Source organism: Oncorhynchus clarkii, chromosome 27 (genome assembly GCF_045791955.1).
Source record: "Oncorhynchus clarkii lewisi isolate Uvic-CL-2024 chromosome 27, UVic_Ocla_1.0, whole genome shotgun sequence".
NCBI classification, from domain to species: domain Eukaryota; kingdom Metazoa; phylum Chordata; class Actinopteri; order Salmoniformes; family Salmonidae; genus Oncorhynchus; species Oncorhynchus clarkii.
Window position 1 is genome coordinate 46,815,504 of NC_092173.1, and position 26,372 is coordinate 46,841,875.

Below are 26,372 nucleotides of genomic sequence, written 5' to 3' on the forward strand. Positions count from 1 at the left end.
GCGGTCAGCCACTTGCCTGTCTGGCCTATTAACTGAGTTTGAGCTTTCTGATGTGTGGAGAGTAAGGAATGCAAAAGTTAGGCAGTACACATGGCTAAAAATGAATGAAGGTCGTGTCAGTGCAGCAAGGTTAGACAGGTTGTATGTATCTGATCACTACTGTAGTAGGGTTGGAAAGTGTGCCATTACTCCTGTGGGTTTCTCTGATCATCATATTGTTACTGTTGATATTCACTTGTCCTGTCCACGACGGTCATCGCCTTACTGGTATTTTAATGTTAAATTGTTACATGATGTCATGTTTTGTGACAGGTTTTTGTTGTTTTGGGAAAAATGGAGGGGTATAAAAGGGAATTTTGAGTCCTTGAGACAATGGTGGGAGGTTGGGAAGGCCCAAATACGAGTTTTTTGTCAACAGTATACTGCTCTGTCTCAAATTGAGGTTAAAGAGACTATCAAGGCCCTTGAACAGGACATCAAATCTACTGAATTGAAGCTGCTCACTCAGAACGACCCTGGACTAGTCATGAACTTACAGGACAAGAGACATGAACTGAGGTCGTTTCTGCATGAAAGAGTGAAGGGTGCCTTGATTAGGTCTCGTTTCGCTTCCCTCAAGGATATGGATGCTCCTAGCGCTTTTTTTTTCAACCTAGGACAGTCGAAATTTCAACGCAAACAGATGGTCTGCCTTCGTCTCCCTGATGGGAAGGTGACCACGAATGATATTGAAATGCGTCAACATGCCGTGGATTTTTACTCATCCCTTTATAAGGCGGAGGATTGTGACTCTTTATGTACTGAACAGTTGTTACACGGTCTTCCTCAATTGGGACCTGAGCAGAGAGTCGCATTGGACGCTGATATTACACTGCAAGAGCTGTCCACAGCAGTTATGCAGCTCTCAACAGGCCGAGCCCCTGGCATCGATGGTTTACCATCTGAGTTTTACAAGCACTTTTGGGGGTCTATTGGGGAGGATTTTTATGAAGTGGTGTGTGAATCTTTTCATGAGGGTTCTCTTCCTGTATCCTGTCAACGTGCGGTGCTTTCACTGTTGCCAAAAAAGGGGGATTTGGCTCTCATAAAAAATTGGAGACCTGTTGCCTTGCTGTGCGCAGAATACAAAATTGTTTCTAAATGTCTCTCAAACAGGTTGAAAGACTATCTGGGATTGTTGATCCACAAGGACCAGTCCTACTGTGTACCTGATCGCTCTATTGTTGACAACTTGTTTCTGATAAGAGATGTTTTAGACATTTGTAAACTGTCTGCTGTAAATGTGGGTTTACTTTCGTTGGATCAGGAGAAGGCTTTTGATCGTGTGGACCACCAGTACTTGTTTAAAACAATGAAAGCCTTTGGGTTTGGGGATGTTTTTCTGTCTTGGGTGAATTTACTGTATGCTGGAGCCTCGTGTATGGTGAAGGTTGGTGGTGGTTTGAGTTGCCCCATCCCTGTCGAAAGGGGCATCAGGCAGGGATGCCCAATTTCAGGGCAGTTATATAGTCTGGCGATTGAACCAATGCTTTGTTTTTTAAGAGCGAAGCTTACTGGTTTCTCTGTGCCAGGTGTAATGAAGGGTCCCACGATAGCACTGTCTGCGTATGCAGATGACGTGATCGTTTTTATTACAGGGGGTGAGGATGTTAAGGTTCTCTCAAACACTTTAAAGGTGTATGAGGGGGCCTCCTCAGCTAGAGTCAATTGGGGAAAGAGTGAAGCGCTGTGGGCAGGTCAGCTTCAGATGGGGTCCGCTCCACGGTTACCAGGGGGGCTTCAGTGGGGCAGAGATGGAATGAAGACTTTGGGAGTTTTTCTAGGCTCCGATGTCTTTCAGAAAAAGAACTGGGAGGGTGTAGTGGAGAAAGTGTGTGCCAGACTGTCAAGGTGGAAATGGGTGTTGCCCCAGCTGTCCTATAGGGGACGGGTCCTGGTAGCTAATAATCTTGCTGCTTCTACCCTGTGGCACAGACTAATGATTTTACAGCCACCAAAGGGTCTGATACAAGAGCTTCAGAGGACCCTTGTCAATTTCTTCTGGTCTGGACAACACTGGATCAAAGCTGCAGCCCTGTATCTGCCACTGCACGAGGGTGGGCAAGGCCTGGTGGACATTTCCTCTAGGATCACGGCTTTCCGGCTCCAAGCAGTTCAGAGATTGTTGTACAGAGACTGTTCTAGCTGGGTCGAAACAGCCTACATATTGATGAGGAGAGCGGGCTGTTTGGGCTTAGACAAACATATTTTCCTCTTAAAGCTGGAGGGGGGTGATTTGACTGGCCTGACTCCATTTTATGAGTCTGTTATGCAGGCTTGGAGAGTCTTTGTCAAGTCCCGTAAGACCGGCACGCCACCAGGGATGTGGCTTTTTGAAGAGCCTCTTTTTCATAACACTGCCATCCAGTCCCGTGTTCTGGTTTCAGCTAGCCTACGTTCATGCCTATTAGGCGTGGGGTGTACCAAGCTGGGTCATCTGATGCGGAGCAGGAGCAGATTGGAGGAGCTGAGAGAAAGAGCGGGGATCCGATCATCTCGCCTACTGAGGAAGGTCGTCGATGAGGTCTGCGACTCCTTGCCAGTGCTTCATCTGCAGTATGTGACTGACATTTCCAATTCTGATCGGTGGAAGGAGGGTCTGGATTATGTGTTCCCTGCACTGATTGTTAGTGCTGCGATGGGGGCATTTGAGGAGGACGCGGGGATGCTGCTTTCCTTCGATACCCCGGAGCTGGGGGAGTTCAACGAGGTGGGAAAGAAGGCTATGTACAGAACATGTGTGAAGGTGTCCCATGCCTCTTCCCTGGAAGGGGTAAAATCGACGAGGTGGGCGGATGTGCTTGGTCCAGGTGCTTCTCCAAAAGGCTGTTGGCGATCATTGTATAAACTGCCTATTGATAAGAGGACAGCTGACCTCCAATGGAGGATAATACATGGAGCTATAGCCACCAACATGCATCTGGTACACCTGGACCCTACTGTTGGGGAGGGGTGTCCATTCTGTGCTGAAGATGAATCTCTGGCACATCTGTTTTTACTGTGTCCCAGGTTGGTTGGGATGATTGATCTGATCACTGATTGGTTCTCAACGTTGGGAGAGGTTTTCTCTTCCCAACTGTATATATTTGGGCCAAAGTACAGGTTCAGTCAAAAGGGTGTAGTTGTGTTGCTTAATTTTGTGTTAGGGGCAGCAAAATTAGCGATATGGAAGACCCGAAAGAACAGCATTCGGGGACAGGGGTCTGTGGATGTGGTGGGAATGCTGGAGGGAATGTTGGCAGCGAGACTAAGGGTTGAGTTTGCTTATTATAAACTTGTCAACAATATCGATCTGTTTTTGAGTATATGGGGTATTCAGAGGCTGTTGTGTTTTGTTACTGTGGAGGAGGAATTGGAGTTGTGTTTTTAATTGATGTGTAACTGTGGTTTTGTATGAGTATTTATTGTGTGGTGGGCCCCCAGACCCAATAAAGAGTATTTAAAACTCAAACTCTCTCTCTCTCTCTCTCTCTCTCTCTCTCTCTCTCTCTCTCTCTCTCTGTCTCTGTATCTCTCTCTCTCTCTCTGTCTCTTTTTATCTCTCTCTCTCTCTCTCTCTCTCTCTCTCTCTCTGTCTCTGTATCTGTCTCTGTCTCTCTCTCTCTCTGTCTCTGTCTCTCTCTCTCTCCTTCTGACTATCACTCCAAACGTGAGGCAGAGGGAGGCAGGGAGGGAGGGTGAGAGAGATATAAGGAGAGAGGGGGAGAGAGATAGAGAGAGAAGAGTGCTAGAGACGGAATGTGAGGCCGTCAGCGTTCCCAGAACTCCTGTACCAGCCTCTCTAGTTGCCAGTTGGTCCAGAACTCCTGTACCAGCCTCTAGTTGCAGGTGGTCCAGAACTCCTGTACCAGCCTCTCTAGTTGCAGGTAGTCCAGAACTCCTGGACCAGCCTCTCTAGTTGCCAGGTGGTCCAGAACTCCTGTACCAGCCTCTCTAGTTGCAGGTGGTCCAGAACTCCTGTACCAGCCTCTCTAGTTGCAGGTAGTCCAGAACTCCTGTACCAGCCTCTCTAGTTGCAGGTGGTCCAGAACTCCTGTACCAGCCTCTCTAGTTGCAGGTGGTCCAGAACTCCTGTACCAGCCTCTCTAGTTGCAGGTGGCCCAGAACTCTTGTACCAGCCTCTCTAGTTGCCAGGTGGTCCAGAACTCCTGTACCAGCCTCTCTAGTTGCCAGGTGGTCCAGAACTCCTGCACCAGCCTCTCTAGTTGCCAGGTGGTCCAGAACTCCTGTACCAGACTCTCTAGTTGCAGGTGGTCCAGAACTCCTGTACCAGCCTCTCTAGTTGCAGGTGGTCCAGAACTCCTGTACCAGCCTCTCTAGTTGCAGGTGGCCCAGAACTCCTGTACCAGCCTCTCTAGTTGCCAGGTGGTCCAGAACTCCTGTACCAGCCTCTCTAGTTGCAGGTAGTCCAGAACTCCTGTACCAGCCTCTCTAGTTGCAGGTAGTCCAGAACTCCTGTACCAGCCTCTCTAGTTGTAGGTGGTCCAGAACTCCTGTACCAGCCTCTAGGTGCCAGGTGGTCCAGAACTCCTGTACCAGCCTCTAGGTGCCAGGTAGTCCAGAACTCCTGTACCAGCCTCTCTAGTTGCACATGGTCCAGAACTCCTGTACCAGCCTCTCTAGTTGCAGGTGGTCCAGAACTCCTGTACCAGCCTCTCTAGTTGCAGGTGGTCCAGAACTCCTGTACCAGCCTCTCTAGTTGCAGGTGGTCCAGAACTCCTGTACCAGCCTCTCTAGTTGCCAGGTGGTCCAGAACTCCTGTACCAGCCTCTCTAGTTGCAGGTGGTCCAGAACTCCTGTACCAGCCTCTCTAGTTGCCAGGTGGTCCAGAACTCCTGTACCAGCCTCTCTAGTTGCAGGTGGTCCAGAACTCCTGTACCAGCCTCTCTAGTTGCAGGTGGCCCAGAACTCTTGTACCAGCCTCTCTAGTTGCCAGGTGGTCCAGAACTCCTGTACCAGCCTCTCTAGTTGCCAGGTGGTCCAGAACTCCTGCACCAGCCTCTCTAGTTGCCAGGTGGTCCAGAACTCCTGTACCAGCCTCTCTAGTTGCAGGTGGTCCAGAACTCCTGTACCAGCCTCTCTAGTTGCAGGTGGTCCAGAACTCCTGTACCAGCCTCTCTAGTTGCAGGTGGCCCAGAACTCCTGTACCAGCCTCTCTAGTTGCCAGGTGGTCCAGAACTCCTGTACCAGCCTCTCTAGTTGCAGGTAGTCCAGAACTCCTGTACCAGCCTCTCTAGTTGCAGGTAGTCCAGAACTCCTGTACCAGCCTCTCTAGTTGTAGGTGGTCCAGAACTCCTGTACCAGCCTCTAGGTGCCAGGTGGTCCAGAACTTCTGTACCAGCCTCTAGGTGCCAGGTAGTCCAGAACTCCTGTACCAGCCTCTCTAGTTGCACATGGTCCAGAACTCCTGTACCAGCCTCTCTAGTTGCAGGTGGTCCAGAACTCCTGTACCAGCCTCTCTAGTTGCAGGTGGTCCAGAACTCCTGTACCAGCCTCTCTAGTTGCAGGTGGTCCAGAACTCCTGTACCAGCCTCTCTAGTTGCCAGGTGGTCCAGAACTCCTGTACCAGCCTCTCTAGTTGCAGGTGGTCCAGAACTCCTGTACCAGCCTCTCTAGTTGCCAGGTGGTCCAGAACTCCTGTACCAGCCTCTCTAGTTGCAGGTGGCCCATAACTCCTGTACCAGCCTCTCTAGTTGCACATGGTCCAGAACTCCTGTACCAGCCTCTCTAGTTGCAGGTGGTCCAGAACTCCTGTACCAGCCTCTCTAGTTGCAGGTGGTCCAGAATTCCTGTACCAGCCTCTCTAGTTGCAGGTGGTCCAGAACTCCTGTACCAGCCTCTCTAGTTGCCAGGTGGTCCAGAACTCCTGTACCAGCCTCTCTAGTTGCAGGTGGTCCAGAACTCCTGTACCAGCCTCTCTAGTTGCCAGGTGGTCCAGAACTCCTGTACCAGCCTCTCTAGTTTCCAGGTGGTCCAGAACTCCTGCACCAGCCTCTCTAGTTGCAGGTGGTCCAGAACTCCTGTACCAGCCTCTCTATTTGCCAGGTGGTCCAGAACTCCTGTACCAGCCTCTCTAGTTGCAGGTAGTCCAGAACTCCTGTACCAGCCTCTCTAGTTGCAGGTAGTCCAGAACTCCTGTACCAGCCTCTCTAGTTGCCAGGTGGTCCAGAACTCCTGTACCAGCCTCTCTAGTTGCCAGGTGGTCCAGAACTCCTGTACCAGCCTCTCTAGTTGCCAGGTAGTCCAGAACTCCTGTACCAGCATCTCTAGTTGCCAGGTGGTCCAGAACTCCTGTACCAGCCTCTCTAGTTGCCAGGTAGTCCAGAACTCCTGTACCAGCATCTCTAGTTGCCAGGTGGTCCAGAACTCCTGTACCAGCCTCTCTAGTTGCAGGTGCTCCATTACCAAAGACAGAGGGAGACAGAGGGATGGAGGGAGGAATGGGGTGGAGAGAGAGAGAGAGAGAGAGAGCGAGAGAGAGAGCGAGAGAGAGAGAGAGAGAGCGAGAGAGAGAGACAGAGAGAGAGAGAGACAGCGAGAGACAGAGACAGAGTGAGCGAGAGAGAGAGAGAGAGAGAGAGAGAGAGAGCGAGAGAGAGAGAGAGAGAGAGAGAGAGAGAGAGAGAGAGAGAGAGAGAGAGAGAGAGAGAGAGAGAGAGAGAGAGAGAGAGAGAGAGAGAGAGAGAGAGAGAGAGAGAGAGAGAGAGAGAGAGAGAGAGAGAGAGAGAGAGAGAGAGAGAGAGAGAGAGAGAGAGAGAGAGAGAGAGAGAGAGAGAGGGTAACTGTGTTTTCAGAGCGTCTGGGCAGGGCTGTGGGAGCGTGGGCCCCTGGGGCCATTCTGAAAAGGCCTGCCAATTTAAGTTTGAACCGATGCCAGCAGAGAGAACATCTTTATTTATTCATCCTTGTAATAAGCAGCTAATCATCTACCTCCTCTGTGTTGATCCAACCAGAGCTGTTTGTCACGATGGGTCTTTAAGAAGCCAAATGTTCTCTAAGCTCGACATTTAAGTAAGAGATATGTTGTGTCTCAAATGGCCCCCTATTCTCAATATAGTGCACTCTGGGTAAAAAATAATAAAACCTTAGAAACACCTTTCTACTGTTGAGTTGCCCCCCCTCCCCCTTCCTCAGGACAGCCTCAATTCGACGGGGCATGGACTCTACAAGGTGAACTGGCCCCGTGTGGACTCCAATTCTCCCCCACAGTTGTGTCAAGTTGGCTGGATGTCCTTTGGGTGTTGGACCATTCTGGATACACACGGGAAACTGTTGAGAGTGAAAAACCCAGCAGCGTTGCAGTTCTTGACACAAACCGGTGCGCCTGGCACCTACTACCACAACCCGTTTAAAGGCACTTACATATTTGGGTTTCTCTAGAGATAAATCAGATCCAGACTGAACTGTGTGATGTAGTAGGGAGTTGTAGTTTCTCTAGAGATAAATCAGATCCAGCCTGAACTGTATGATGTAGTAGAGAGTTGTAGTTTCCAACAGGCCAATATTCTACATAGTTTAGCTCAGAAAACAGCTGGTGCGTGATGTCTAATATTAAAGAAGTCTTGAGGTATGGCTCGCCTGAGGTAGAGTACCTCATGATAAGCTGTAGACCACACTATCTACCAAGAGAGTTCTCATCTGTATTATTCATAGCCGTCTATTTACCACCACAAACCGATGCCGGCACTAAGACCGCTCTCAACCAACTCTACAAGGCCATAAGCAAAGAAGAAAATACTCAGCCAGAGACAGCTGGTCTTGGCTCATATCAACAGCATCCTCCCGGTCACCCTAGACCCACTCCAATTCGCATACCGCCCCAACAGATCCACAGATGACGCAATCTCTATCGCACTCCACACTGCCCTTTCTCACCTGGACAAAAGGAACACCTATGTGAGAACGCTGTTCATTGACTACAGCTCAGCGTTCAACACCATAGTGCCCATGAAGCTCATCTCTAAGCTAAGGACTCATAGACTAAACACCTCCCTCTGCAACTGAATCCTATATTTCCTGACGGGCCGCCCCCAGGTGGTAAGAGTAGGCAATAACACGTCTGCCACACTGATCCTTAACACAGAGGCCCCTCAGGGTTGTGTACTTAGTCCCCTCCTGTACTCCCTGTTCACCCACAACTGCGTGGCCAAACACGACTCCAACACCATCATTACTTTTGCTGATGACACAACATTGGTAGGCCTGATCACTGACAAAGAAGAGACAGCCTATAGGGAGGAGGTCAGAGACCTGGCAGTGTGGTGCCAGGACAACAACCTCTCCCTCAATGTGATCAAGACTAAAGAGCTGATCGTGGATTACAGGAAAAGGAGGGTCGAACAGTCCCCCATTAACGTTGACGGGGCTGTAGTAGAGCGGGTCGAGAGTTTCAAGTTCTTTGGTGTCCACATCACCAACGAACTATCATGGTCCAAACACACCAAGACAGTTGTGAAGAGGGCACGACAAAACCTTTTACTCCTTAGGAGATGGAAAAGATTTGTCATGGGTTCCCTGATCCTCAAAAGGTTCTACAGCTGCACCATCGAGAGCATTCTGACCGGTTGCATCACCGCCTGGTATGGCAACTGCTCGGCATCTGAGCGTTTGGTGCTACAGAGGGTAGTGCGAATTGCCCAGTACATCACTGGGGCTTCCTGAAAAGTTTGATTTGATTTGAGAACGTGGTAATTAACTACGATGACAATAATCAATTTTGCAGCTACTTGTCCGTTTTTTATGCTAAGTTAGTGTGGGGCAGACATGGAGATTGAATGGGGTTGAATCACACAACAGCAGATATAATACCAAGAAGAGAGGTGGAGAAGGAGAAAAACAGGATGAGAAATAATCATGTGATATGGGACCTTGAAAGGCAGAAAGAGAGAGAGAGAGAGAGAGAGAGAGAGAGAGAGGGAGAAAGAGAGAGCGAGAGAGAGAGAGAGGGAGAAAGAGAGACAGAGGGAGGGAGAGAGACAGAGAGAGAGGGAGAAAGAGAGAGAGAGAGAGAGAGGGGGAAAGAGAGACAGAGGGAGGGAGAGAGACAGTGGAGAGAGAGAGAGAGACAGAGAGAGACATGAATGTGTCGCCTGTCATTGTATATATAGTATATAGTATCTCTGTTACTGTAGTTGGGATTTCCAAAATGTAAATCACTTGTAGCGGATTTCCTGGTGTTTTTAGAGTGTGGGGGGGGGGTCAAATAAACCCCTCTGCTAAATGGAGAAGCCTGAGCTTTAGGTACAGTACAGCCATATTTTAATACAGCACTTTATAAACCATTAAAGACGTATGTCATGAGTCTAAATCCAAAATGTGAAGTGAATCTGACGTATGGTTCAGGAGGAGAAGGTGATATTTGACATATGGTTCAGGAGGAGATGATATCTGACATATGGTTCAGGAGTACAAGATGATATCTGACGTATGGTTCAGGAGGAGATGATATCTGACATATGGTTCAGGAGTACAAGATGATATCTGACGTATGGTTCAGGAGGAGATGATATCTGACATATGGTTCAGGAGGAGATGATATGTGACATATGGTTCAGGAGGAGAAGATGATATATTACATATGGTTCAGGAGGAGATGATATCTGACATATGGTTCAGGAGGAGATGATATCTGACATATGGTTCAGGAGGAGAAGATGATATATGACATATGGTTCAGGAGGAGATGATATCTGACATATGGTTCAGGAGGAGATGATATCTGACATATGGTTCAGGAGAAGGTGATATCTGACATACGGTTCAGGAGGAGATGATATCTGACATATGGTTCAGGAGGAAAAGGTGATATCTGACATATGGTTCAGGAGGAGAAAGTGATATCTGACGTACGGTTCAGGAGGAGAAGATGATATATTACATATGGTTCAGGAGGAGATGATATCTGACATATGGTTCAGGAGGAGATGATATCTGACATATGGTTCAGGAGGAGAAGATGATATATGACATATGGTTCAGGAGGAGATGATATCTGACATATGGTTCAGGAGGAGATGATATCTGACATATGGTTCAGGAGAAGGTGATATCTGACAAACGGTTCAGGAGGAGATGATATCTGACATATGGTTCAGGAGGAAAAGGTGATATCTGACATATGGTTCAGGAGGAGAAAGTGATATCTGACGTACGGTTCAGGAGGAGATGATATCTGACATATGGTTCAGGAGAAGATCACATCTGACATATGATTCAGGAGGAGAAGGTGATATCTGACATATGGTTCAGAAGGAGAAGGTGATATTTGACATATGGTTCAGGAGGAGATGATATCTGACATATGGTTCAGGAGGAGAAGGTGATATTTGACATATGGTTCAGGAGGAGATGATATCTGACATATGGTTCAGGAGTACAAGATGATATCTGACGTATGGTTCAGGAGGAGATGATATCTGACATATGGTTCAGGAGTACAAGATGATATCTGACGTATGGTTCAGGAGGAGATGATATCTGACATATGGTTCAGGAGGAGATGATATGTGACATATGGTTCAGGAGGAGAAGATGATATATTACATATGGTTCAGGAGGAGATGATATCTGACATATGGTTCAGGGGGAGATGATATCTGACATATGGTTCAGGAGGAGAAGATGATATATGACATATGGTTCAGGAGGAGATGATATCTGACATATGGTTCAGGAGGAGATGATATCTGACATATGGTTCAGGAGAAGGTGATATCTGACATACGGTTCAGGAGGAGATGATATCTGACATATGGTTCAGGAGGAAAAGGTGATATCTGACATATGGTTCAGGAGGAGAAAGTGATATCTGACGTACGGTTCAGGAGGAGATGATATCTGACATATGGTTCAGGAGAAGATCACATCTGACATATGATTCAGGAGGAGAAGGTGATATCTGACATATGGTTCAGAAGGAGAAGATGATATCTGACATATGGTTCAGGAGGACAAGATGATATCTGACATATGGTTCAGGAGGAGGAGATGATATCTGACATATGGTTCAGGAGGATAAGATGATATATGACGTATGGTTCAGGAGGACAAGAAGATATCTGACATATGGTTCAGGAGGAGGAGATGATATCTGACATATGGTTCAGGAGGACAAGATGATATCTGATGTACGGTTCAGGAGAACAAGATGATATCTGATGTACGGTTCAGGAGGACAAGATGATATCTGACATACGGTTCAGGAGGAGATGATATCTGACGTACGGTTCAGGAGAAGAAGGTGATATCTGACGTATGGTTCAGGAGGAGATGATATCTGACATATGGTTCAGGAGGAGATGATATCTGACGTACGGTTCAGGAGAAGAAGGTGATATCTGACATATGGTTCAGGAGGAGAAGATGATATCTGACATATAGTTCAGGAGGAGAAGGTGATATCTGACGTATGGTTCAGGAGAAGATGATATCTGACATATGGTTCAGGAGGAGAAGGTGATGTCTGACATATGGTTCAGGAGGAGAAGGTGATATCTGACATATGGTTCAGGAGGAGAAGATGATATCTGACATATGGTTCAGGAGGGGAGGATGATTACAGATGATGTTGAGCTTCAGTGTTACAGACATATGGTTCAGGAGGAGAAGATGATATATGACATATGGTTCAGGAGGGGAAGATGATTACAGATGATGTTGAGCTTCAGTGTTACATACATACGTAAATAATAAGTTGATACTAGTTTCCTTGTTTTTATATTTTTTTATATCAATACCACTTTCAGGAAATACTTGAGGCGTATGTTTTCAGGATGAGAAAAGAGCTACAGTACATACAAGGTCTCTTGGTCAAACGGTGGCGACAGATATGAGGGTTTAAGTGTGACTGCTTTTAAGAGCACCACCTGTAGGCTAATTGGTGACAGTATTTTAAGAGCACCACCTGTAGGCTAATTGGTGACAGTATTTTAAGAGCACCACCTGTAGGCTAATTGGTGACAGTATTTTAAGAGCACCACCTGTAGGCTAATTGGTGACAGTATTTTAAGAGCACCACCTGTAGGCTAATTGGTGACAGTATTTTAAGAGCACCACCTGTAGGCTAATTGGTGACAGTATTTTAAGAGCACCACCTGTAGGCTAATTGGTGAAAGTATTTTAAGAGCACCACCTGTAGGCTAATTGGTGACAGTATTTTAAGAGCACCACCTGTAGGCTAATTGGTGACAGTATTTTAAGAGCACCACCTGTAGGCTAATTGGTGACAGTATTTTAAGAGCACCACCTGTAGGCTAATTGGTGACAGTATTTTAAGAGCACCACCTGTAGGCTAATTGGTGACAGTATTTTAAGAGCACCACCTGTAGGCTAATTGGTGACAGTATTTTAAGAGCACCACCTGTAGGCTAATTAGTGACAGTATTTTAAGAGCACCACCTGTAGGCTAATTGGTGACAGTATTTTAAGAGCACCACCTGTAGGCTAATTGGTGACAGTATTTTAAGAGCACCACCTGTAGGCTAATTGGTGACAGTATTTTAGACCATTTAAAATGTAAAAAATAACAATGAAAAGAGTGAATGCCAATAGCTTCGCTGTGAGTATGTAGTTATTGTTTAGTTATTGTTTAGTTATCGTTTAGTTATTGACCGCTGTAATATAATCATAATGATATTTCAATGGACGGCATTGGATATTATCGTTCACATAAAGCGTTTTGTGATGCCGAATATAGCTCTGATAAGCCAGTATTTGTAGCAATGATATATATATATATATATATATAAGGAACGTCCAAAATAGCACCATATGCCCTATATAATGCACTACTTTTGACCAGAGCCCATATCTTTGGTCTAAAGTAGTGTACTATTTAGGGAATAGGGTGCCATTTGGGACACATGCATAATAAAAGAGTCCAATATGCTGTAGTAATGAGTTAGAAGAGGAGAATCCCCTGTTTCCTGATTGTGCTGCTGCTGGGGGATATGAGAATCGTCAGTCCAGGTGTACCAAATCAATCGTTACAGCTGCTACGGTATCGTACCACTTTAAAATCTTTAAGTGTCCTTAGGATCACTGTAAAAAAATACTCTAGCTGGGGAATACGGAACATCAGCCACAACAAACTCATTTGAGGGACTGCAGATGAGAATCAGCTATGGAGAAATGTCTGTTGTACGTCATCCCTGTCATTTGAATAAACAAACATGGTCTCTGTCAAATGAATGAACAAACAGACAAAAAACTACTCTTCAAACTTCTATTGTCATCTTCTATTGTCTTCTTCTATTGTCTTCTTCTATTGTCTTCTTCTATTGTCTTCTTCTATTGTCTTCTTCTATTGTCTTCTTCTATTGTCTTCTTCTATTGTCTTCTTCTATTGTCTTCTTCTATTGTCTTCTTCTATTGTCTTCTTCTATTGTCTTCTTCTATTGTCTTCTTCTATTGTCTTCTTCTATTGTCTTCTTCTAGTGTCTTCTTCTATTGTCTTCTTCTATTGTCTTCTTCTATTGTCTTATTCTATTGTCTTCTTCTATTGTCTTCTTCTATTGTCTTCTTCTATTGTCTTCTTCTATTGTCTTCTTCTATTGTCTTCTTCTATTGTCTTCTTCTAGTGTCTTCTTCTATTGTCTTCTTCTATTGTCTTCTTCTATTGTCTTCTTCTATTGTCTTCTTCTAGTGTCTTCTTCTATTGTCTTCTTCTATTGTCTTCTTCTATTGTCTTCTTCTATTGTCTTCTTCTATTGTCATCTTCTATTGTCTTCTTCTATTGTCATCTTCTATTGTCTTCTTCTATTGTCTTCTTCTATTGTCATCTTCTATTGTCTTCTTCTATTGTCTTCTTCTATTGTCTTCTTCTATTGTCTTCTTCTATTGTCATCTTCTATTGTCTTCTTCTATTGTCTTCTTCTATTGTCTTCTTCTATTGTCTTCTTCTATTGTCTTCTTCTATTGTCATCTTCTACAGTGCATTCAGAAAGTATTCAGATCCCTTCCCTTTTTCTACATTTTGTTACATTACAGCCTTATTCTACAATGTGTTAAATATGTTTTTCCCTCATCAATCTACACACAATACCCCATGACATCACAATACCCCATAATGACATCACAATACCCCATAATGACATCACAATACCCCATAATGACAAAGCAAAAACAGGTTAAAAAAATATATATATATATGAAATAGCTTATTTACATCAGTATTCAGACCCTATAAGACTCAAAATTGAGCTCAGGTGCATCTTGTTTCCTTTGATCATCCTGGAGATGTTTCTGCAACTTGATTGGAATCCACCTGTGGTCAATCCAATTGATTGTGTGTAGGTAGATTGAATAGGAAAAAAAATAATATTTAATCAATTTTAGAATAAGGCTGTAACGTAGCAAAATGCGGAAAAAGTCAAGGAGTCTGATATTTTCTGAATGCACTGTAAATATATATATATATATATTAAATGTATGTTCTCCTTCTATTTTCTCATATTGTCTCCTATGTTTTTCATTCTCTTCTTAGTTGTTCTTACCATCTGTCCATCCGTGTGTTTTGTTGTTAAACTTTGCTATAATTAGTTGATATTCTGTGCCAACATGTGTGTGGTGATACCTCTCTGCTCTGTGTCTGACGGTGTACTTGTATGTCTCTCTAACAGAGGGCTGCCCTAGTCTGTGTAACGGGAACGGCAGGTGTACCCTGGGTAATAACGGCTGGTACTGTGTGTGTCAGCTTGGCTGGAGAGGAACAGGATGTGACACGTCCATGGAGACGGCCTGCAGCGACAGAAAGGACAACGATGGAGGTAAATTATAAACTAGATTTCGATTAATAACAATAAATACACTATAGCTTAACACCAATGACTATACTATAACACCATAGACTAACACCAATGACTATACTATAATACCATAGACTAACACCAATGACTATACTATAACACCATAGACTAACACCAATGACTATACTATAACACCATAGACTAACACCAATGACTATACTATAATACCATAGACTAACACCAATGACTATACTATAACACAATTGACTAACACCAATGTCTATACTATAACACCATAGACTAACACCAATGACTATACTATAACACCATGGACTAACACCAATGACTATACTATAACACCAATGACTATACTATAACACCATAGCCTAACACCAATGACTATACTATGACACCATAGACTAATCACTATACTATAACACCAATGACTATACTATAACACCATAGACTAATCACTATACTATAACACCAATCACTATACTATAACACCAATCACTATAATATAACACCAATGACTATACTATAACACCATAGACTAACACCAATGACTATACTATAACACCATAGACTAACACCAATGACTATACTATAACACCATAGACTAACACAAATGACTATACTATAACACCATAGACTAACACCAATGATTATACTATAAAACCATAGACTAACACCAATGACTATACTATAACACCATAGACTAACACCAATGACTATACTATAACACCATAGACTAACACCAATGACTATACTATAACACCATAGACTAACACCAATGACTATACTATAACACCATAGACTAACACCAATGACTATACTATGACACCATAGACTAAAACCAATGACTGTACTATAACACCATAGACTAACACCAATGACTGTACTATAACACCATAGACTAACACCAATGACTATACTATAACACCATAGACTAACACCAATGACTATACTATGACACCATAGCCTAACACCAATGACTATACTATAACACCATAGACTAGCACCAATGACTATACTATAACACCATAGACTAACACCAATGACTATACTAAAACACCATAGACTAACACCAATGACTATACTATAACACCATAGACTAACACCAATGACTATACTATAACACCAATGACTATACTATAACACCATAGACTAACACCAATGACTATACTATAACACCAATGACTATACTATAACACCAATGACTGTACTATAACACCAATGACTTTACTATAACACCATAGACTAACACCAATGACTATACTATAACACAATAGACTAACACCAATGACTATACTATAACACCATAGACTAACACCAATGACTATACTATAACACCAATGACTATACTATAACACCAATGACTATACTATAACACCAATGACTATACTATGACACCATAGACTATACTATGACACCATAGACTATACTATAACACCAATGACTATACTATAACACCAATGACTATACTATAAAACCATAGCTTAATAACTCCTACTATTAGCACCCAGTGTCCACTTTTTATGTATTTTTTCTCCCCAATTTCGTGGTATCCAATTGGTAGTAGTTACAGTCTTGTCTCAACTCCCGCATGGACTCGGGAAAGGCGTAGGTCGAGAGCCATGCGTCCTCCGAAACACGACCCTGCCAAGCCGCACTGCTTCTTGACACAATGCCCACTTAACCCGGAAGCCAGCAGCACCAATGTGTCGGAGGAAACACTGTACACCGTGTCAGCGTGCACTGCGCCCGGCCCTGCCGGCCAAACCCTCCCTAACCCGGACGACGCTAGGCCAATTGTGCGCCGCCCCATGGTACCTCCACTGGTACTGTAGAGCAATAACAACCAGTCTATCTACTGTGAGTTAGAACTGGATGTCGACCCAGACCTCTGAAAGCCCCCAGACAGGCCTGTACACTTAGAACCTGGCTTCTTAGAAAACAAAGAACAGCGACACTCTGTCCTGGTGAGAATTAGTAGTGGGCTGTGAGTTGATACGTAGTTACACGTACACAGGAAGCTGTGTTAGAGCCCAGAGTGGGCATGTCTGAGCCCCAGAGTGTCAGCCCCTTCCGGGCTCTGAACCCCCCCCCAGTACAAACCTCTTTGCTAGGCCCCATCGGGCCCTCTAATCATCCCAGGGCATAGCCAGGCACACCTCACAACTAGCAGGAGAACCAAGGCCTTCGGGAGAACACGTTGGAGACGTGCCCTGATTCCACCAGCCATGTAATGACCCAGATACAACCCTGATTCAGCCATGTTATCACCCAGATACAGCCCTGATTCCACCACTCATGTAATGACCCAGATACAACTCTGATTCAGCCATGTTATCACCCAGATACAGCCCTGATTCCACCAGCCATGTAATGACCCAGATACAACCCTGATTCAGCCATGTTATCACCCAGATACAGCCCTGATTCCACCACTCATGTAATGACCCAGATACAACTCTGATTCAGCCATGTTATCACCCAGATACAGCCCTGATTCCACCAGCCATGTAATGACCCAGATACAACCCTGATTTAGCCATGTAATGACCCAGATACAACCCTGATTTAGCCATGTAATGACCCAGATACAGTCCTGATTTAGCCATGTAATGACCCAGATACAACCCTGATTTAGCCATGTAATGACCCAGATACAACCCTGATTTAGCCATGTAATGACCCAGATACAGCCCTGATTTAGCCATGTAATGACCCAGATACAACCCTGATTTAGCCATGTAATGACCCAGATACAGCCCTGATTTAGCCATGTAATGACCCAGATACAGCCCTGATTCAGCCATGTAATGACCCAGATACAACCCTGATTTAGCCAGCCATGTCATTATAACCCAGACACTCTACAACTGCAGAGAAATCCAGTCCTGTGTGTGACTCAGTTGGTAGATTATGGTGTTTGCATTGCCAAGGTTTGTGGATTTGATTCCCGCTGGAGCCATCGATATGAAAACATTTATGCACCTATGACTGTTAGTCACTTTGGATAAAAGTGATGTTGTATCGGATATATTCACTCGTTTTTACCTATAACACTGCATGGGCCCTGCATGACTATCATGCCCAAGACTGTACCCACTGCCTAGCCCCTCAATGGCAGAAAAGAGAGGGCTGTAATACCAGTCTAGCTACCAGGGAATTGAGCCAGGCAGACAGGAAGTGAGGAAGAAGGTATTATTATTTGTATCTGGCTAGGATATAGGTATGGGGGGATAGGAGCTCCTGGAAGAGGAGAGCAACAAAGTGTTGATGACCTAGTTTACAGGAAGTAAATTGCAGAGCTAACACACAGACAGGAAGTAAAGTGCAGAGCTAACACACAGACAGGAAGTAAACTACAGAGCTAACACACAGACAGGAAGTAAAGTGCAGCGCTAACACACAGACAGGAAGTAAAGTGCAGAGCTAACACACAGACAGGAAGTAAAGTGCAGCGCTAACACACAGACAGGAAGTTAAGTGCAGCGCTAACACACAGACAGGAAGTAAAGTGCAGTGCTAACACACAGACAGGAAGTAAAGTGCAGAGCTAACACACAGACAGGAAGTAAAGTGCAGCGCTAACACACAGACAGGAAGTAAAGTGCAGCGCTAACACACAGACAGGAAGTAAAGTGCAGCGCTAACACACAGACAGGAAGTAAAGTGCAGCGCTAACACACAGACAGGAAGTAAAGTGCAGCGCTAACACACAGACAGGAAGTAAAGTGCAGAGCTAACACACAGACAGGAAGTAAAGTGCAGCGCTAACACACAGACAGGAAGTAAAGTGCAGCGCTAACACACAGACAGGAAGTAAAGTGCAGCGCTAACACACAGACAGGAAGTAAAGTGCAGAGCTAACACACAGACAGGAAGTAAAGTGCAGCGCTAACACACAGACAGGAAGTTAAGTGCAGCGCTAACACACAGACAGGAAGTAAAGTGCAGCGCTAACACACAGACAGGAAGTAAAGTGCAGAGCTAACACACAGACAGGAAGTAAAGTGCAGCGCTAACACACAGACAGGAAGTAAAGTGCAGCGCTAACACACAGACAGGAAGTAAAGTGCAGCGCTAACACACAGACAGGAAGTAAAGTGCAGCGCTAACACACAGACAGGAAGTAAAGTGCAGCGCTAACACACAGACAGGAAGTAAAGTGCAGAGCTAACACACAGACAGGAAGTAAAGTGCAGCGCTAACACACAGACAGGAAGTAAAGTGCAGCGCTAACACACAGACAGGAAGTAAAGTGCAGCGCTAACACACAGACAGGAAGTAAAGTGCAGAGCTAACACACAGACAGGAAGTAAAGTGCAGCGCTAACACACAGACAGGAAGTTAAGTGCAGCGCTAACACACAGACAGGAAGTAAAGTGCAGCGCTAACACACAGACAGGAAGTAAAGTGCAGAGCTAACACACAGACAGGAAGTAAAGTGCAGCGCTAACACACAGACAGGAAGTAAAGTGCAGCGCTAACACACAGACAGGAAGTAAAGTGCAGCGCTAACACACAGACAGGAAGTAAAGTGCAGCGCTAACACACAGACAGGAAGTAAAGTGCAGCGCTAACACACAGACAGGAAGTAAAGTGCAGCGCTAACACACAGACAGGAAGTAAAGTGCAGAGCTAACACACAGACAGGAAGTAAAGTGCAGCGCTAACACACAGACAGGAAGTAAAGTGCAGCGCTAACACACAGACAGGAAGTAAAGTGCAGCGCTAACACACAGACAGGAAGTCAAGTGCAGCGCTAACACACAGACAGGAAGTAAAGTGCAGCGCTAACACACAGACAGGAAGTCAAGTGCAGCGCTAACATACAGACAGGAAGTAAAGTGCAGCGCTAACACACAGGCAGGAAGTAAAGTGCAGCGCTAACACACAGACAGGAAGTAAAGTGCAGCGCTAACACACAGACAGGAAGTAAAGTGCAGCGCTAACACACAGACAGGAAGTAAAGTGCAGCGCTAACACACAGACAGGAAGTAAAGTGCAGCGCTAACACACAGACAGGAAGTCAAGTGCAGCGCTAACACACAGACAGGAAGTAAAGTGCAGCGCTAACACACAGACAGGAAGTAAAGTGCAGCGCTAACACACAGACAGGAAGTAAAATCCAGCGCTAACACACAGACAGGAAGTAAATTGCAGCGCTAACACACAGACAGGAAGTAAAGTGCAGAGCTAACACACAGACAGGAAGTAAAGTGCAGCGCTAACACAGAGACAGGAAGTAAAGTGCAGCGCTAACACACAGACAGGAAGTAAAGTGCAGAGCTAACACACAGACAGGAAGTAAAATCCAGCGCTAACACACAGACAAGAAGTAAAATCCAGTGCTAACACACAGACAGGAAGTAAATTGCAGCGCTAATACACAGACAGGAAGTAAAGTGAAGAGCTAACACGCAGACAGGAAGTAAAGTGCAGCGCTAACACAGAGACAGGAAGTAAAGTGCAGCGCTAACACACAGACAGGAAGTAAAGTGCAGAGCTAACACACAGACAGGAAGTAAAGTGCAGCGCTAACACACAGACAGGAAGTAAAGTGCAGCGCTAACACACAGACAGGAAGTAAAGTGCATCGCTAACACACAGACAGGAAGTAAAGTGCAGAGCTAACACACAGACAGGAAGTAAAGTGCAGCGCTAACACACAGACAGGAAGTAAAGTGCAGCGCTAACACACAGACAGGAAGTAAAGTGCAGCGCTAACACACAGACAGGAAGTAAAGTGCAGCGCTAACACACAGACAGGAAGTAAAGTGCAGCGCTAACACACAGACAGGAAGTAAAGTGCAGCGCTAACACAGAGACAGAAAGTAAAGTGCAGCGCTAACACAGAGACAGGAAGTAAAGTGCAGCGCTAACACACAGACAGGAAGTAAAGTGCAGAGCTAACACACAGACAGGAAGTAAAGTGCAGCGCTAACACAGAGACAGGAAGTAAAGTGCAGCGCTAACACACAGACAGGAAGTAAAGTGCAGAGCTAACACACAGACAGGAAGTAAAATCCAGCGCTAACACACAGACAGGAAGTAAATTGCAGCGCTAACACACAGACAGGAAGTAAACTACAGAGCTAACACACATCAGCAGGTTCTGGAGCGGTGAATCATTACAGCCCTTAATTACAGCAGGAAGTCAGCTGTGGGCGGGAGGTGCTAAAGGATAGCTGCACTTCCTGGTTTTAGATTTGGTTCATTAAGAAACGCTATCAGCCGTGACTGAATCCAGATGTGAGTTGTTTGCCGGTGTGGTTTGATGTGAGTGTCTGTGTGTGTGTGTGTGTTCGCAAGCTGGGAAGATTAAGCCAAATTATTTCACAAATTAAATCAAATCAAATATATTTGTCACATTCTTCATAAACAACGTATGTGCACTAACAGTGAAATGCTTACTTACAGGCCCTTCCCAACAACAAAGAGATTTAAAAAATTGGAAATAATTGAAAATAACATAACAAGGAATAAATACACGATGAGTGATGATAACTTGGTTATATACCCGGGGTACCAGTATCACGTTGATGATAACTTGGTTATATACCCGGGGTACCAGTACCACATTGATGATAACTTGGTTATATACCCGGGGTACCATTACCACGTTGATGATAACTTGGTTATATACCCGGGGTACCAGTACCACATTGATGATAACTTGGTTATATACCTGTGGTACCAGTACCACATTGATGATAACTTGGTTATATACCCGGGGTACCAGTACCACGTTGATGATAACTTGGTTATATACCCGGGGTACCAGTACCACGTTGATGATAACTTGGTTATATACCCGGGGTACCAGTACCACGTTGATGATAACTTGGTTATATACCCGGGGTACCAGTACCACATTGATGATAACTTGGTTATATACCCGTTGTACCAGTACCACGTTGATGATAACTTGGTTATAAACCCGGGGTACCAGTACCACGTTGATGATAACTTGGTTATATACCCGGGGTACCAGTACCACGTTGATGATAACTTGGTTATATACCCGGGGTACCAGTACCAAGTTGATGATAACTTGGTTATATACCCGGGGTACCAGTACCACGTTGATGATAACTTGGTTATATACCCGGGGTACCAGTACCACGTTGATGATAACTTGGTTATATACACTGGGTGCCAGTACCACGTTGATGATAACTTGGTTATATACCCGGGGTACCAGTACCACGTTGATGATAACTTGGTTATATACCCGGGGTACCAGTACCACGTTGATGATAACTTGGTTATAAACCCGGGGTACCAGTACCACGTTGATGATAACTTGGTTATATACCCGGGGTACCAGTACCACATTGATGATAACTTGGTTATATACCCGTGGTACCAGTACCACGTTGATGATAACTTGGTTATATACCCGGGGTACCAGTACCACATTGATGATAACTTGGTTATATACCCGGGGTACCAGTACCACATTGATGATAACTTGGTTATATACCCGGGGTACCAGTACCACGTTGATGATAACTTGGTTATATACCCGGGGTACCAGTACCACGTTGATGATAACTTGGTTATATACCCGGGGTACCAGTACCACGTTGATGATAACTTGGTTATATACCCGGGGTACCAGTACCACGTTGATGATAACTTGGTTATATACACTGGGTACCAGTACCACGTTGATGATAACTTGGTTATATACCCGGGGTACCAGTACCACATTGATGATAACTTGGTTATATACCCGGGGTACCAGTACCACATTGATGATAACTTGGTTATATACCCGGGGTACCAGTACCACATTGATGATAACTTGGTTATATACCCGGGGTACCAGTACCACGTTGATGATAACTTGGTTATATACCCGGGGTACCAGTACCACGTTGATGATAACTTGGTTATATACCCGGGGTACCAGTACCACGTTGATGATAACTTGGTTATATACCCGGGGTACCAGTACCAAGTTGATGATAACTTGGTTATATACCCGGGGTACCAGTACCACGTTGATGATAACTTGGTTATATACCCGGGGTACCAGTACCACGTTGATGATAACTTGGTTATATACACTGGGTACCAGTACCACGTTGATGATAACTTGGTTATATACCCGGGGAACCAGTACCACGTTGATGATAACTTGGTTATATACCCGGGGTACCAGTACCACGTTGATGATAACTTGGTTATAAACCCGGGGTACCAGTACCACGTTGATGATAACTTGGTTATATACCCGGGGTACCAGTACCACATTGATGATAACTTGGTTATATACCCGGGGTACCAGTACCACGTTGATGATAACTTGGTTATATACCCGGGGTACCAGTACCACATTGATGATAACTTGGTTATATACCTGGGGTACCAGTACCACATTGATGATAACTTGGTTATATACCCGGGGTACCAGTACCACGTTGATGATAACTTGGTTATATACCCGGGGTACCAGTACCACGTTGATGATAACTTGGTTATATACCCGGGGTACCAGTACCACGTTGATGATAACTTGGTTATATACCCGGGGTACCAGTACCACATTGATGATAACTTGGTTATATACCCGGGGTATCAGTACCACGTTGATGATAACTTGGTTATATAAACCACTCTTCCACTCAGTCTCTATCAGTCAGCCTCTATCAGACAGCCTCTACCCCTCTACCACTCAGCCTCTATCAGATAGCATCTACCCCTCTACTAGTCAGCCTCTTTCAGACAGCTTCTACCCCTCAGATAGCCTCTACCACTCAGACAGCTTCTACCACTCAGCCTCTATCAGACAGCCTCTACCCCTCAGACAGCCTCTACCCCTCAGACAGCCTCTACCCCTCAGATAGCCTCTACCACTCAGATAGCCTCTACCACTCAGATAGCCTCTACCACAGCTCTGCCCCAGCTCACACTCGCTATGAAAGCCTGTGGAAGTTGTTGTCAGAAAGAGCCAAAGGAGGAATGAGGATATCCATGTTGTTAGGAGGTGTTGAGTTGTAGAGATGTGACGGGGGATTGACATTGTCCACTGGGATTACACAGTGACTAGTTTCATGACGATGAATTGTTTCACTAAGATGTGATTGTAAGTACATGTAGGTGCTGAAGTTGTTTTTAAAAGGGTGTGTATTTGCTTATGCCTGCCTGTCTATGTTCCCCCTCCAGATGGTTTGGTGGACTGTATGGACCCTGACTGTTGTCTGCAGGCGTCGTGCCACACCACGGGTCTATGTGTAGGCTCCCCAGACCCCCTGGACATCATCCAGGAGACACAGCTCTCCTCCACCCAGAACAATCTGCAGTCCTTCTACGACCGTGTCCGCTTCCTGGTGGGACGGGACAGCACACACGTCATCCCCGGGGCTAACCTCTTTGACGGCAGGTGAGTCAACATGGTCTTGTTTCATTAAATTAACTCACTGGATACAACAGGTGTTAGACCTTACCGTAAAATGCTTGCTTACTTACAAGCTTTTAAACAGCAATGCAATTCAAAAAAATTGAGTTAAGAAAATATTTACTAAGTGAACTAAAGTAAAAAATGTAATAAATAGTGAGACAATAAGATTACATAGCAATAAGAGGCTATTTACAGGAGGTACCGATACCGAGTCAATGTGCAGAGGCCACAGATTAGTCGAGGTAATTTGTACATGTAGGTAGAGGTAAAGTGCCTATGCATAGATAATAAACAGCGAGTAGCAGCAGTGTAAAAACAGGGCGGGGGTCAATGTGAATAGTCCGGGTGGCCATTTGATTAATTGTTCAGCAGTCTTATGGCTTGGGGGTAGAAGCTGTTAAGAAGCCTTTTGGACCTTGGCTTGGAACTCCGGTACCTCTTGCTGTGCGGTAGCAGAGAGAACAGTTTATGACTTGGGTGACTTTGACAATTTTTTGGGCCTTCCTCTAGTATAGAGGTCCTGGATGACCGGAAGCTTGGCGCCAGTGATGTATTGGGCCGTACGCACTACCCTCTGTAGTGTCCTTACAGTCAGATACCAAACAGTTGCCATACTAGGCGGTGTTACAACCGGTCAGAATGCTCTCGATGACCCATGCCAAATCTTTTCAGTCTCCTAAGGGGGAAAGGTGCTTGGACCATTCTAGTTTGTTGTTGATGTGGACACCAAGGACCATGATAGTTTGTTGTTGATGTGGACACCGAGGACCATGATAGTTTGTTGGTGATGTGGACACCAAGGACAATTCTAGTTTGTTGGTGATGTGGACACCAAGGACCATGATAGTTTGTTGTTGATGTGGACACCAAGGACCATGATAGTTTGTTGTTGATGTGGACACCAAGGACCATGATAGTTTGTTGGTGATGTGGACACCAAGGACCATGATAGTTTGTTGGTGATGTGGACACCAAGGACCATTCTAGTTTGTTGGTGATGTGGACACCAAGGACCATTCTAGTTTGTTGGTGATGTGGACACCAAGGACCATTCTAGTTTGTTGGTGATGTGGACACCAAGGAACTTGAAACTTTTGACCGGCTTCACTACAGCCCTGTCGGTGTTAATGGGGGCCTGTTCGGTCCTCCTTTTCCTGTAGTCCACGATCATCTCCTTTGTCTCGATCACATTGAGGGAGAGGTTGTTGTCCTGGCACCACACTGCCAGGTCTCTGACCTCCTCCCTATGGGCTGTCTCATCGTTGTCGATGATCAGGCCTACCACTGTTATGTCGTCAGCAAACTTAATGATGGTGTTGGAGTCGTGCTTGGCCACAAAGTCGTAGGTGAACAGGGAGTACAGGAGGGTTTCTGAGCACGCACCCCTGGGGAGCTCCAGTGTTGAGGATCAGCGTGGCAGATGTGTTGCTACCTACCCTTACCACCTGGGGGCGGCCTGTCAGGAAGACCAGGATCCAGTTGCAGAGGGAGGTGTTTACTCCCAGAGTTCTTAGCTTGTTGATGAGCTTCGTGGGCACTATGGTGTTGAACGCTGAGCTGTAGTCAATGAACAGCATTCTCACATAGGTGTTCCTTTTGTCCAGGTGGGAAAGGGCAGTGTGGAGTGCAATTGAGGCGGTATGCAAAATGGAGCGGGTCTAGGGTTTCCAGGATGATGATGTTGATATGAGCCATGAACAGCCTTTCAAAGAACTTTGTGGCTATCGACGTGATTGCTAGTCATTTAAGAAGGGTACCTTCGCATCATTTGGCACGGAGTATGGTGGTCTGCTTGAAACATGTAGGTATTACAGACTCGGTCAGGGAGGTTGAAAATGTCAGTGAAAACACTTGCCAGTTGGTCCGCGAATGCTCTGAGTACACGTCCTGGTAATCTGTCTGGCCCTGCGGCCTTGTGAATGTTGACCTGTTTAAAGGTCTTGCTTATATCGGCTACGGAAAGTGTGATCGAGAACAGCTGGTACTCTCATGATTGCTTCAGTGTTGTTTGCCTCGAAGCCAGTATAAAAGGCATCTAACTCGTCTGGTAGGGTTGCGTCACTGGGCAGCTCGCGTCTGGGTTTCTCTTTGTAGTCAGTAATAGTTTGCAAGCCCTGCCACATCCAACGAGCATCAGAGCCGGTGTAGTAGGATTCAATCTTATTCCT

The 26,372-nt window shown here is 45.2% G+C and overlaps 1 protein-coding gene across 1 annotated transcript in view; it reads left to right on the forward strand.

Annotated features, from left to right (window-relative positions):
* LOC139385837 (teneurin transmembrane protein 4) overlaps positions 1–26,372 on the forward strand; it is a 523,395-nt gene that overhangs the window by 267,194 nt on the left and 229,829 nt on the right. The window contains exons 16-17 of the mRNA XM_071131087.1: positions 14,658–14,804; positions 23,970–24,186. Of these exons, the coding sequence (XP_070987188.1) occupies positions 14,658–14,804; positions 23,970–24,186 (364 nt within the window). The remainder of the gene's footprint in view (positions 1–14,657; positions 14,805–23,969; positions 24,187–26,372) is intronic.